Below are 15,597 nucleotides of genomic sequence, written 5' to 3'. Positions count from 1 at the left end.
AAAAACAGAGCCAGGAGAGTCCTCATCAAGTGGGCAAGAAAAAAAAAATTCTAAGCAAGTTTTCTTTCTCATTTCTACAACTCCTGTTTAACTGCAAGTCAAAATTAAAGCCTACAACAAATAACATTCAGTATTGACCTCCATTTAACACCTTCCATTTATTTAAATCAAGAACAGATTTAAACCAAGTTGTATTTCAAGAATAAATGTGAAGTATTAAGAGTTTTATAGCACCTAAGATTGTTAACTGTGAGAAGAGTTTTGTTCTGCTCTTTGCCATCAACCAAGACTTCTGTTTATCAGAATTTATCAACAATCTCAGGTCCAACAGATCAGGTGTAATAAGATCTGTTTGCTGACAGCTACATAAATACTTTTGCACCTTGAAAGGTTCTCAGATGAATGATAAAAGTAGTATCTTCTGCTGCAAATCTCAATTTTAAGTGAAAGAAAAGGACTGGTGAAAGAAAACAGGCAAAGTTTCATCAGAATGTGACATTTATCAAAGATCAGAAGATTGTGACAACACAAGGCACGTTTAATAATCTTCTCGTTTGTCTGCTTTTTATGCCACAGAAATATACTGAAGCTTTTCCTCCCCAAAACATCCGAAGATTGTTAACAACGTACTGGGCTTTGTACATTATTTCTATATCAACAGATTTGCCGAGATGCATTAAGAGTTTTGCTCTAAATTACTAAAACTGAATTGCTTTGAAATTAACAATGTTTTAATAGGCAAGATAATTTGCCTGATGATAATGCTACCTAGGAGCGTTAGCTACTTTTCAGTAGCTTAAGAGCTACTTTTTTCAACAGAATAAATATATTCTTTGAGGGTTTTTTGGTTTTTTTAATAAATCTGGATTAATTCCACATGGGCGCAAACACTTCCAAATTCTTCTGTAGCATAAACCCCCAGGAGAAGATAAAAATATGCCCCAATGTCCCAAGACACCAGCTTTTCCTGTGATGTAGTTTCTGAGATATTACAGTTTCCAAACTGGGAGACAGTAACAGCTCTTCTGAGGCGGAAAATCTTCAGTATCCAACACTACACAGTGGTGAATGTTCTTACTCCTATACTCACTGTGGAATTCAAAGTAAAAGCGTCTCGTCAAGAAGATAATGAAGGTCTAATTTACACAAGAAAACTGAAAATCAGAGAACTCAGATTCTCCAGAAGGTGCTGACGCTGTTTCATTCTCTGACCATAGGCAAGCCGCATACTTGCTCTGAACCTTAGCTCGCCCGACTCTGAAAGAGTGGTAATGGTACTTATCTACCTGATATTGCAAACTTTGTACAAACAGCAACATTGCTAAGTATTTTTAGCATCAACAATGGTAGGCAGAGAACTACGCTTTAAGCCAATTAACTCCTACTTTTTTTGCTTACATGGCCTCTAGAGAGGTAATAGTACCAGCTCCTCCTCAAGCAGGTCTTTCAGAGGTGCGAGTACACATTTCAGAAAAAGTGCATCAATCTATCTCAGTTCCCTAGAATTTCACGTACACAATTTCCACATACACAAAAAACCCTAAATATTAAACAGAATAAGAACCCAAACAAATAACTAGGATGGAAAGACTTTTAAAATTAAGTACAATTTCATAATAATCATGAATACTAAAGTTTTTTGTCTACATTTTATTCTGGCATTATGGTCAAATTTTTAACATCACTGCAAGAGATGAGATGCCTGGCTTTCCCTGTCAGTGTTTTCACTTCAGGCTGCTGTGACTTGTTTCACCCCCTCTTAGTTTAGCTTAGAAATAATATTTAAAAATGCTATTGCCAAAACCTAAATTTATTTAGCTGATGCTGGGAGCATCAGCTTCAGTCTCCATAATTTCAAACTTTTTTTTTTTTTCTTTTTATCAAGTACTTGAATTCAGTATTTTATCACTTCATAAACAAAACACATTCAAGGTAGAGAGCTGGGAATAAACCAGCACAAACTGTAACACTATATATATTTATTACCATTTTTAAGGCAATTATAAAAATATCAGAAAAGAAGTATTGTACTCACAAGAAAGACTATTTGGAGTGCTTGTCTTTACCTAGACAGCAGCTGAGCACATCAAAATGAAAGGAGGTAAAAAGACCAGCTGGGACAACAATTTAGACATCAAGCTTTGCTTCTGATGTATTTTAAAATAATGAACAAGCAATACTGTTTTGTGAGCTTGATATCAGGAAATGTGTTACATCACTACACATTTACTATCTGCTTGTGGTCAACTCATAATTACCTATGTACAATAATTTGAAATGAAAGGTACCCTGCGGGAACAAAGTCATCACATTGCAAGTCTTTAAAATACTAGAATATTACAATTTGGTATCATCTATGGAACAGCAGTCCTTACTGTGAAACTGCAGTCAAAACCAGAAAAAAATGCACAATTAAGGTTGTGCCCAAATGGCGCAAGTCAAAATTATGAACTCATTCAAAAAGCCAACATTAAAACACCATACACAAGAAAGGGAAAAGAGAACACAGTATAGACTCCAGATTGTAGTAGCCTCTGCAGAAGTGGTGAAGTAGCCTCTTCCTTACCTCTTCCTAAGTCAAAACATAAGCACATTTTTATTTATCCAAAATGCTTCACTCCTCCATAGCTACCAAGAATTGCATAGTAGAGATTTACCAAAAGAAGACATGCAGATAGCTGCTTGTGTTCAAAAGGGTCAAGTCAAAACTTTTGTTTCCATTATTTAAACAGCATAAGCTATTTTTATTAATAGACCTTACCTTATTTTTCATGAACTTTGAGTGACTCTTGTAAACTTCTATTTGTTTGATTTCTTCTTCTCGGTCCTCTGTATTCAGAACTCCGTTTGTCTTTAACATCTGTATTTCATCTTCAAGATCTCGTATATTGCGCTCAAGTGAAGCTATTTTTGTATCCTAAGTTATGAAAAAAGAGTATCGAAAATGATATGAAACTTGTATATTAAAGCATAACAAAAGTATATCTGTACTTGCATGAACATCAAATAATAAGATAGCAAAAACAGAATGCACAAATACAGATTGCACATACTGTCATAAACCAAGAGTAATTCTATTGATTTTGGCTTAAAGAAATGCAGAATTTAGACCTCTCTCACCCCCCAGAAAAAAGTGTGCAATGCTATGTTCTGTTGCGTGGTCTGCAGAGAATACATTCTGGTCAAAATTCCGTCTTCACTCCTACACAGTCAGGGATGAAGGGAGAATGGAAGATGCCCTATTTCCCACATGTACATGGTAACATACCTTGTTTGCTTTGCTAAGCATCTAGGCCTGGCTATCCTTCCAAGCTCTTAAACACAAAGTTCAGCCTAGGAGACCAGTCCATCATCGCTGCGGGACGACAGGCCGCTTCATTACGTGACTCGGCCTCAGGCTGAGTTTCCCTATTTCCACAGAGCTCTGCTTGCTGTCTGGAGGAAGAAAGGTGGTCTCCTCACATGCTTTTCCTCCACTAATTCAGCCACATCACTAAGAGGGGATTTATCACTTTTTATTATGAGTCCCAAAACAAACAAAACCACAAAACCACAACCACTAAAAAATTTCCACATCACAGACAACGGCTGCCATGTGTGCCAGCCCAGCACTGGAAACATCCAGTGATTTTTTTCGTTGTTGCCAGTCGTCTGGAAATTGACTGAATCTCTTCAGTGAGAGTCAGAAAGACCAAAAAAGCGATTACACAAACTTCTCACAGAATTTTCTGTTTAAAAGAGCATTGCAAAATGACTCATTAGGAAACTTGCTTTAGGCCCTGTTTGCAGACATTTATTAAGAAATTGAAAACATTGTGATTCAGATGGTCAGACAATCAGTTCAAGAACGGCAAGGAGCAACCATCCATCAAAAATCAGAGATCGGGGTGAAGTTCTTGTTCCACTGAGGTCAATTAAAAAAAAAAACCAAACCCAAAAAACACCCCAAAAAAACACCCCACTGATTCAGTAAGATCAGGATATGAGCCTAGAAAGCTAATTTGGGAAAAAATACAAATTTAATTGATCCTTTAACCAGGACAAGCTAAGCTTGAATCGCTCTGCTTCATTACAACTTTGTTTCTGTTTCTTTTTTCAAAATTAGTTTTATTTTCCTGAGTTCTAAGAGTACACCAATGCTTTGTCAAGGCTGCCTAAAAGCAAGCAAAACCAGAATGCCTGTACTGCCTTCTTTCATAATACAGCTAGGCAAATTTAGCAATTTAAGACACAGGATAGTTCGGATAAAGTTCCAAAAAGCATCTGAACTTTTGGTACTAAAGCAAAAATGAAACTCAGATTCTTTTTGAGATTTACCAACCACTGTTACAAATCCATATGGAATCAAAGCTATGTAAGGACTAAATGTCATTTAGACGGCACACTATCATTCCTCTAACATTTTAGGTTTTGTCTTTATAGTCAATAATAAGTCTCAGACTGAGAGAAATTTTCTTTTATAATCTAATTTCTTACATTAGTTAAATTAATAGAGGTTTTTGAATGGGAAGGATTTTAACTATTTGGTGTGCAGTATAAAAGCTGTTCATAAACAAGTGAAAATATTCATAGTCTGAAATCCTGGAGGTTTTCCAAGATCCACCAGGACAAGTATTCATAATTTGAAATTAAAGTTTGTATTCTCCTTACAATTTTCACTCCCAGATAAATGCTACTAAAAATAAAATTACAGCATGTTTTAATTTACAGTAACTGTGGTCCTTCAAGATGTCTCCCTCAGAAGCTGATGCTCTTTCACCAAACATGCTGGAGTGCATACAGATACTTCTGACGAGAGTACCTGAGCAGAGTATCCTGAACATCCTTTGTGCCTTCAACTAAGGAAACAAGGAACGCTTGTTCTCAGCCAATCATATTGCTGTGTGGGACAACACATCTCAAAGACCGGTATTTACTGTAGTTAATAATACTATTCTTTTGTAAGGTAAATAAAAACTTATTTGCCCACATCTTTTCCATTGTTAGTGAGTCAAAAACAATAATTCACACTACAGGAGCTGTGTGAGAGGATTCTACCTGTGCAGTGTGAAACAGTCCCCCCAAAATTAGCATTAGAACTTCACAGCTTCTCTGCAAAATAATGTCACATGAACACACTCAATGAACCACAAAGAGCTTTCCCTATATCTCCATTAATGAAAGTATTTAGGATACAGAGACAGTTTGCCTAGAAAAGTAAGCTGTCACATAATAGTTCATTTGGTAAGTCATAGCAAAGCTTGACCCGATTAGAAGGTCTGCATAGAAATAATCTATCCACACCATGTTCATAAAGTCAGAGCAAGTGAGCTTAAATTCAAGTTAATGTGAACTATGTAGGAAACAAGTAAGTGCCTTAGTCTTCAATGACAAGGTCTCTCAGGCCTTTGTATTTAATCAAAGGGTTCAAGCAAGAGGACTATCAACAGTGAGGACTCAGTCAGGGCTTACTTGTCAGAACTCAACCCATACAAATCCACGGGACTCAACAGGCTGCATCCAAGGGTGTTGAGACAACTGGCTGATGTCCCTGCAAGCCCACTCTCTAGCATCTTTGAAAAAATCAGGGAAACTGGCAAAGATGCCTGACAACTAGAGGAAGGCAAATGTTGCATTCATCGTCAAGAAGAGACCATAAGAACAAACCAGGGAACTACAAGCTGGACAACCTCACTTTGTTCCCTGGGAAAATTATGGTGAAGTCTTCTTGAACAACATTTTTGATCGCATGAAGGAGAAGGTAATTTGGAACAGTCAGTGGAGATTTACCAACAGTAAATCATGCCTGACCAACCCAACTGCCTTCTGTGATAAAATTATTAGATTTGTGGAAGAAGAAAGAACGCTGGGTGTCATTTACCTCAACTTTAGCAAGGTTTTGGACACTGTCTCCCATATTTTTGTATCAAAGTTAAGACATTATGGTCTGGATGGGTAGAAAACTAGCAAGGTAAAAAACTAGTTCTATGATCAGGCTCAGAGGGTAGTGGTTAATAGGTTGTGCTCTACCTGGAAGCCAGTAACAAGAATACCATGGGGTCCATACTGGGACCTGTTTACTGTCTTTATCAGTGACCTGAAAGAGGTGACAGGAGTGCTGGCTCACACAGCTTGTAGATTACACCAAGCTGGGAGAGCAGTCAATGTGCTCAAGGGCAGGGCTGCTACCCAAAGGGACCTAGACAGACTGGATGAATGGACAGACAAGAACCTTAGGAAATCCAACAAAAGACAAAAGCAAAGTCCTGCGCCTGGGAAGGAAGAACCCCTTGCAGCTGTACCAGGAGGAGACTAACTCCCTGGGGAGCAGCTCTGCTGAAAAAGACTTGAGAATCTTGGTGGACAGAAGCTTAACAGGAGCTAGCACTGTGACCTGGCAGCAAAGGCGGCAAACTGCATCCTGGGCTGTAGTAACAGGAACACAGCCAGTAAGCAGATCAAGGGAAGAGATTATTGCCTTCTACTCAGCATTCATTAGACTTCGTCTGGAATACTGCATCCAGTTTTAAGCCCTGCAGTACAAGACAGACTTGATGAACTTGAATGAGTTCAGCAGGAGGCCACCAAGAGGGTTGGGGGGCTGAAGTACTTGCCCTCTAAGAAGAGGCAAAGGGAAGTGGGCTTGTTCATCCTAGAGAAGAGAAGGCTTCAAGGGGGGCCTAAAAGTAGCCTTGCAATACCTACAAGTGTTATATTTTGAGTACAATTCCTGGAAATGGTTGCCCAGAGAGGTGGTGTCATCCATCTCCGGAGGTTTTTCAAGATCTGGCAGGATAAAGCCCTGATTGTATCTCTTCATTTGGGCTTCACAATCATGAGATACAATATACTGCAGGCAAATTCATGAACTCCAGTGGGGTAGAAAGAATATTCTTTCTCTGTCATTACTCCATAGTAACGTAGTACTATGTACTACATTGTAATTGTAGTACAGTGATCTTAAGCCTGAACATCTGATGCCACTGAAGTATGTTCAGCATTTCACTAGCAAACTGGATTAAGATTTTTAGCACCCTTAATAATTAATGCCTTAATAATTAATCACAAATGGCTTTGCAATATAATTAATTGTAGAAGCAGATGGATGTGTTTCCCAAAAGTAGGGCTGACTTCAGTGCTTCTTTCTTGGCTTTTCTCTTCCGCAAATAGCCAGCTGCATTGTTCATAACCAAATGTAAAAAGTTAAATTTACAAGTTTTTATAAGATTTAATTCCTTCTATTCATGTGTAAACAAATTTTCAGTCAAACCCTGCTCCACTGAAAACATCAGAAAATCACTACACTATGACTGTAGCAAGCAGCAGAACACAGAAATAATCTCATTCAAAACAGTTGAAAATTAGCATCAGAGTAAAAGCACATTTCTTCTGTGAAAGACCATCCCCTCATTAAACAGTTTTGTTCAATTGCACAATCAAAACCACATTAAGTGTATAACAACACTATAGTGATACAGGTATGTATACACCAGTTCAACCATAAAAAGAGAATGGCTTCAAAATGAATGGCAGGATAAGCACTAGCTTACAGTCCTACAAAGTGACCAGGAAATTTCTGTGCGAATCAGAACCCTCATAAATACACAGTCAGCTCCCTCCCAGATACTTCAAAAGTCCAGAATACAAATTTTCACAAAAAAAAAAAAAAAATTGGTCACAAGATGATGGAGGAAAAGAAAAAAAAAAAAAGACTTGTCAAATTTTGCCTACTGCTAACATTGTGACAATGGGAAAAATACACCTAGCCTGCTGCTGAAGGCAGATTCATTCACTTGCATCACACTGTGATATACCAGTTTTCACTGGCAGATATGTTTCTGGGTTGTAGAACTATGCAAATACACTGTGGTTCCTGTCTGAAGAGTTTTCCAGTGTGTTTTAATCCAGACAAGAGCTCAGTGATGTAAAAGGATGTAAAACTTTTCAATAAGAACTCTCAAGACAAAGGAATTTAAAATAGAAGTTAGGGAGAGCTATCTTCCATGACAGCAAACATACTTTAATGCCATATAGGCAAAGTAACACACTTTGAAGGGGAATACCAAACCCCTTCATGCATCTTATAAGTTTCCAAATGAACTGCATCCCCTTTCAGACAAGGAGCTCCAGCCAAAAGAGAAAGAAGTGTCAGAATGCAAAGGAAACAAAAAAAAAAATTATTGGAATGTGGCACTTGCCGTTTCTTATCTTTTACCTCACTAGCTGTTTCTTTTCTGGAAAATACCTGATACTGAAAATGCTGATGGTAATCTTAATCAGCAGCCCGTATTTTCCTTTCGTGAAGGGTATGTTCAAAGAGAAAGAGTATTCCACCAAAAAAATCAATTAAAAAATACAAAGGAGCTAGCAAGGGATGCAACTTTAAAAAAAACCCAAAAGAACAAAAACCAAAACAAAACAAAAACCCCACAACAAAAAACCCACCACACACCCCACCACAGCTACACACACCCCCATCCCCGATTCTGGAAGACTTCCAACCAGCTTTTAGGTTATATGTCTATATCTAATATAATTATGGAGTTGTTTTTTTGAATACAACTTTTCAAGTTGCAGGTAAAATGCACTTAAATTACTTAGTATGTTAGTCTAACATTATTAACATGACTGATTTTCAATAGCAGAATCCTAAAAATTTTATTAATATTTGTCCATGGAATCAGCATTACTCATATCATAGAGCAAAGTCTGTATGAATGATCATAAAAAAACAAGTAAACTTTCTAATTAAATGACCAGCTCTTCACATGACAGAAAATAAACATTTTTAAGATGTTAACTGTTGTGTTCACAAAACATTTTTCCATAAACTTTTTTTTTAAAAAAGAAGAAAGTAAAATAAAAGGTTGAGATGGAATGAAAAAAAGAAAGGGGAAGAATTCTCATTAAATCCTATCATTCAGAGAAATTGCACGAAAAGAAAAATACTGAAAGAGAAAAAAATAATTTTAAAAGCTACCAAGGCTTACACACAACAATAAATTATTGTAGCTCTCACAGATACTACAATTAAGTCAGCTTGCTCCATCAGACTTCATTTTAGAAATTTTCTACTCCTATTATTGAAGATAAAAGCAAAACCTAAGCTTCACTGCACTTTACAATGATTTTGCACTGAAATACATGACCTGTTGTGACATCTCATCTGGGAGTAGTCCTCATCAAATCTCTCCAGCTAAGTCTTTAAGAGTCTGGCTTTTTGTACTGCATTTGTATTTTACATGTTTGCAAATATAACATGGCGGAAATAATTTATAGCACAGCCTGGTACACACAGGTTTATACGTCACAGAATAACATTTAAGCTTTGAGAAATATCTAACATAACTTTTGGAAGCATTTTCTGTACTTCTACTTTATCACAAGTTTGAACTCTCCGAGGAAAACTTTATTTTTAATCAATCTCTGCATACCGTGATTACAGCTATGTAAAAACTAGGTTTCCTATCTCTAGAAAAATTGTTGCTGTCAGTTTTGTATTAACTTTTTATTGGAACAGAAGCCAGAAATTTCCCAAATTTTGAAGACTAAATCTGTTTCAGAATAATTTATCAGAAACATCAGCGACGACAGGACAGAAGAGAAGCCAGACAGCACCTTCATTCACAGATGGTTCAAGGAGTCAAAGGTGCTGTTCCCCTACGTATGAACAATGCAGGACTGGCAGTTCTGCAAGTGCCCCAGACAGGCTGCTGGCTCGCCCAGGAAACCCAAAAGTCTTCCTGTCTGGACAACTGCTAGAGAGCAAGAACCCTTGTAGGTCAAAGATAACACAGACAGCCTGGAGCTCCCCATGGGTACTGCCACAAGGGAATTGGGTTGACTTATAGGACGGATAGAAAGTTAGATAGCTTTGCTTTCACTGAAAGTTTTGACAGACTAGGCACATTCCCATAAAATCTTCTGATTCAGCTGAACCAGCATTTTCACACAAAAACTTCAATTGGAAAACTTTCAACCAGCTCTTGTTGTGGCACAGGGTCTGGCAATCTTTCAGAAACTGAAACAGGAACAGATGCAATATTTCCTTCAAACGTCTAAGACTTATCCGCATTAGCAGCATTCTAACAAACTACGTGGGTCTGTGTTGAATCACAAAGAAGATTCCTTTGCAGTAATATTAAGGAAGCAGCTTAGTATTAGCTGGTACTAATAAACATCATCCGAGTTCTACAACAATGCAACATTTGTGCAGATTTTTCCAGCCAGGCCCTCTAAGTCTGTTAAAAGACAAAAGATTACATAGCAGCATTTGTGATACAGACCAGGGTACTCACCCTAATCTATCCCCTCCTTCCAGCAGTAACCAATACTTCTTCCTCATCTCCTTTATCAGAATAGTGTTGCAGATATTCTGTGAGAAAGACTAGGGCTATTCCTATGCTGGACCTAGCAGAAATCCATCTCTTCTGGAACATGAAACAATTAGCATGTGTCCTGATGCCCAAGAAAATAATATTCCACAATGGGAAGACAACTAAGTCTACAAATGAGTTTCCACAATAACGTTTCATGAATCTTGTCTATCCAGTCCTTACAAGAGTGCTATAGCACATTTCCTGGACACTTGGGGAGGGGACAGAAATAGTAGGGCAAAACATTTGTAAATAATACAGCATTCCAGTCTGTCTTACCCTGAAACAAAAAGTAATGAAATGCTACTCTTCATCATTTCAAATACCTGATAAATTTAAGCTATGTCCGTGAAAAATCTTACTTGTAGGGCATTCAACAAGCAATCAGAAGCAAATATTTGAAACTTCACATTTAATAAAGCTTGCATTTAAACGCACATATGCACGCATGCTATCAACAAGGCCATACATGACTACTCCTACTGTATACTTTAACTTTGTCAATTTAATACAGAGAATATTCAGGTTTATTTTTGAAGACAAGGGAAAGTGAAAGTTCATGCAATCTTAACAATAACAGTATGTGGCACCGCAAACACACATACACACTTTCTTAGAACCAAACCCATACCTGAAATATCAAAGCTGGATCAATATATAAAGATGGCTCTTTCTGCAAGTAAGGTAAACCACAAATATTTTCATTTACTTTACAGCTTACCATTTTTAATGACTTTTTAATTCTTGTTGCTAGACTATATATATTTCAGGATGGCCAATGCCCTACACTTAGAATGAGCTTTATGCCGTATCTGTAGGCAACTCATTTCTGATTTTCTCTCTCGAGTAATATCACTGGTTTAAGCCCGGAACTGTCTGAACAAGATCACAGAATAGTTTGCGTTTGAAGCAACCTTTAAAGATCATCTAGTCCAAACCCCCTGCCATAGGCAGGGACATCTTTCACTAGATCAGGTTGCTCAAAGCCCCATCCAACCTGATGTTGAACACTTCCAATGATGAGTTCACAACTTCTCTGAGCAACCTGCTCCAGTGTCTCACCACACTCATCGTAAGAAATTTCTTCCTTATGTCCAATCTAAATCTACCCTCTTTCCGTTTACAGGTCCTGGTAAAAAGGCTTTCTCTGTCTTTCTTCTAAGCCCCCTTTATATATGGAAAGGTTGCAGTAAGGTCTCCCCAGAGCGTTTTCTTCTCCAGGCTGAACAACCCCAACTCTCTCAGCCCTTCCTCATAGGAGAGGTGCTCCAGCCCTCGGATCATTTTCATGGCCCTCCTCTGGACCTGCTCCAATAGGTCCATGCCTTTCCTGTGCTGAGGACCCCAGAACAGAATGCAGTACTCCAGGTGGGCACTCACAAGAGATGGGCAAGTTTTGACCTGATTCATGTGCTCAGGAGTACCTCTTATTGAAAGAATGAAATAAGGAAAAGTGTGTTTCCTTTTACTCTTTTTTATTATATTAATCAGTGTTAATCAACTTTGGATATCACTGATATTCAAAGATATCCGTGATCTGGCATTTGTCAGCACACAATATGCAAAGAAGTATGCATGGGTGCAATGGCAATTAAAGGAAAGGACTTCAAAGTACCAGCATTATTTTATCATTAAACAAAGATTTAGGCATGAGAAAAAAAATGCTGTTTGATTACATATATCTGTAGTCACAAAGTCAGAAGCAACCGTTGCAACAAAACTAGACTGGCTTCCTGTATAACACAAGTCAGAAACTTACATGAATGCTGTTAAATATAAGCACCATATTTAAGTGTGCATTTGCTACCTCTAGCTTCCATGCACTGTATTTTGCAATATATTTATTTTCATTACTGAAGAGGACTTTTTTTTTTTTTTAATGAAGATATCTCAGGTAGGTATCTACAGATTGTAATCTCTTTGCTCCGTCATTTCCTATTTGTTAAACTACACAAAATTAAGCTCCTAAAGTCATTCATTGTTTGGTAATATTTTTAAACATTCTGGTGGCTCTTCTCTGAACACCATGAGCTGCATGACGTAACTTGCTGTTTTGGGCAGATGTGCACTTCAAAACTTTTACCCCTTTACTAAATTAGACATATCAAGCATGCCCCACTTTCTAGAGAATGAATCTCAGAGGAAACCATAGTGGAGGGCTGGGGGAACAAAAGAAAACAAAACAATCTCTTGAAAGCAATGTCTACAATGTGATTAAGCAAGTTTTAAAAAAACAGGAGCTTGAGGGAATAACAGGAGCATATGGGGAAAGGAAGCATCCTGCCCTCCTCCTGTCCTGTGACTCTGCTTTCCGGAAGAAAGAAGGGCTTCTGGCGAAGAAGGTCTGCTGCAGACAAGGAAACAGAGAGTGAAGAATGTAAGGGGAAAGAATAAGCAAAAGACACGGGACATCTGGAAGCAAACGTGTCTAAGAAGCAAAAACAGAAAGTTAGGAAAGAAAGGCCTGTGCAATGCATCTGAAAAGACAATACATATCCGAAAAGCAATAAAGTCACAGAAACAGGAGTCACAACATAGGATGTGACTCTTCTGTCTTTTTTGTTTGTCTTTCTTTAATAAGTATACAGATGATAGACACTGGTCAAGGAGACAACAGTTACACAGAAAATACAATTGCTGTAAGAAAAGGCAACTACTTGCAAAGTTTTCAGAGAGAAATGAAGAGCAGGGCAGAAGAAAAGCTGTTTAGGACAAAAAAAAAAAGTCACATACGAGGTGATAGGTAGGAGAAATGGGGATACTTCATTGGATGAAAAGGGAGGGCTGACTGGGAAAAGGGACAGAAAGCATTCAGCAATGGCAAGGGACAGAAGAGAACTACAGGAAAGAATAGAGGGATTTACGAAGGAGGGAAAGCTGCCTCCTGGCAGAGTCTGGGGGAGCCAGGGAGGGGACTCAGACAAAAGTTAACGTGATAAGGGGGTGGAAGGGTTTGGGTGCAGTAAAGAGAAATGTATACTGCTTGGAGCCTCTGCATGGGGGAGTGCACGGCCTCAGATTGCCACATTAGAGGGTAATCTTCTCCCTCCTTCTACCCTCAACACTGTAGGGAAATTATTGCTTCAATGTTTGATCATTCAAAACAAATGTTCCATATTTTTTTCAAAACAAATGCTGTCTGGATTAAGACAATTTAAATTTACTTGAAAACATTCCAAAGCTGGAACTTGTAATGAAAGTTGCTGTTTAATCATGTGGATTTCAACATCTTCCATTTGTCCCTTTTTCTTTTCAATATTAGGCCTATTTTAGACAGGACAACCCCAAAGGAGCGTGTGTTCATAGGAAAAGAAAGAACTGTGTGCCTTGGAGCCAAAAGGCAGCTCCGCATCAGAAAGCTCCAGCAACACGATCACAGCCTCACCCATGACAAGTGAAAGCCCTCATTACAAAGATCAGATTTTTAAAAAGTGGAAGATCGCACCACTCCCAACTCTCCTGGAAGACAAACAGAAAAGATTGTGCTGTCTTCAGGGACAGACGCTGTCAGAGTGGCTCCAACTACAGGAAGAGGAATTGCAAATTATTTTGCAACATAACCTCTGCATTGTTAATAACCCACATGGAAGACCATAAATTATTCTAACATATACCTCTGTATCCCAAAACTTTTAAATTTATAATTCTGGATACTAACAGAAAGAAACAAGTTTCTCAGCCAGTATCCTACTTTCCTATATACTTAGGGTAACAAGTTACTACAAAAACACACGTTTTAGATTTCATGCATAGCCTTCTGAACTAGAACAAACAGGGAAAGTCCAAGGCAAATGCACATCAGAAGATGGAATACTGAAATTGATGTACCTAACTTGTTATTCATATAATCCAAACTAATTATTATCTATTAAAAGGCAGATACTGTATTTATGAAGTCCTGCTGTTGTTGTAACTCTGTATTTACCACAATGTTCAGACATGCTGAACTCATTTGTTCATAACAGAAGTCACTGGCAAAATTAGGCCTTTAATTTGCATTTCCTTCTAAGACTGAAATGAAAGACCATCATTAATGTATTTCAGGCAGCATTGCCAACTCACAAATTATCTCAAGTCTCATGGTATTTTTCTTAAAGGCGTATATTCCAGACTCACAGAACCATGCAAAAATATCAGTTTTCACTTTTACATTATTATTTTTATCTTTTGTTATTGTGGGGAGAAAAAGCCACAACACTTTAGTAATATTATATATCAAAAAGAGGAAACTATGTTCAGGACTAAGACAGGAGTTACATCACATTTTGTCATTTCACTCTGCTGATGCAATTAATATTTTCCTTAGGTTAGATGTAAAATGATGGCCAAATAACCACCAACAGAAGTATTGTTTTTAAAGATCAAGAAGAAAAACATTTTACATCAGCCTTGGACAGTTTGTGGCTGCTTCTATTTGTCAGTTTATTCCATCTACTTTGGCTCACCTGAAACATTTTTTCCCCTTAGTCTTTTTAAAAGTAATATTCCGTTCTCATTATTCAGCAATGCTGCACTTCATTTTTTTAATCAAGTCATATTAAGAAAACAGAGTGGGAGAAAGAAATACTCATTATTCCTAGCTTCACAGCAAAATAAGCTGAGAAGTAAAAGGAAGCATTTAATGATTCAGTAGTAAAAGTTATAAATTGAGGTGTTGTGGGTTAACCCTGGTAGGCAGCTAATTGTCACCCAGCCACTTGCTCACTCCCCCTCAGTGGGATGGGGGAGAGAATTGTCAGGGCAAAAGTGAGAAAACTCATGGATCGAGATAAAGCCAGTTTAATAGGTAAAGCAAAGCTGTGCACACAGGCAAAGCAAATTATGGGATTCATTCAATCCTTTCCATCAGCAAGCAGATGCTTTGCTATTTCAAGGAAAGCAGGGCTTCATCAGGCACAGCAGTCACTTGGGAAGACAAATACCATAACTCTAGATGCCCTCCCCTCAGTTTTATTGCAGAGCATGACATTCCACGGTACCATTCTGTGGTATTCTAATGTACGCTACCTTGCCTACACTCTATGGTTCTATCCCTTTGGTCAATTCAGGTCAGCTGTCCCAGCTGTGTTCCCTCCCAGCCTCTTGTCCACCCCCAGACTGCTTGCTGGGGGGGGGAGCAGAGCGAGAAACCGAGAAAGCTTTGACTCTGTGTAAGCACTGTTCAGCAACAGCTAAAACATCAGTGTATCATCAACGCTGGTTTGGTCCCAGATTCAAAACACAGCACCATACAGGCTGCCGT

At 38.1% G+C, this 15,597-nt stretch overlaps 1 protein-coding gene across 7 annotated transcripts in view; it reads right to left on the bottom strand.

The window, feature by feature from the left end:
- Positions 1 to 15,597, bottom strand: part of ERC2 (ELKS/RAB6-interacting/CAST family member 2) — a 534,065-nt gene that overhangs the window by 396,835 nt on the left and 121,633 nt on the right. For all 7 annotated transcript variants that reach the window (XR_012777475.1, XR_012777476.1, XR_012777477.1 and 4 more), the window contains exon 5: positions 2,762 to 2,917. Coding sequence is in view for 3 of the 7 variants with exons in the window: in XM_075514174.1 (XP_075370289.1) it covers positions 2,762 to 2,917 (156 nt within the window). In the remaining 4 variants the exon portion in view is untranslated. The remainder of the gene's footprint in view (positions 1 to 2,761; positions 2,918 to 15,597) is intronic.

This window comes from Mycteria americana, chromosome 11 (genome assembly GCF_035582795.1).
Source record: "Mycteria americana isolate JAX WOST 10 ecotype Jacksonville Zoo and Gardens chromosome 11, USCA_MyAme_1.0, whole genome shotgun sequence".
NCBI classification, from domain to species: Eukaryota; Metazoa; Chordata; class Aves; order Ciconiiformes; family Ciconiidae; genus Mycteria; species Mycteria americana.
This window is presented reverse-complemented; position numbering and strand designations above follow the sequence as displayed.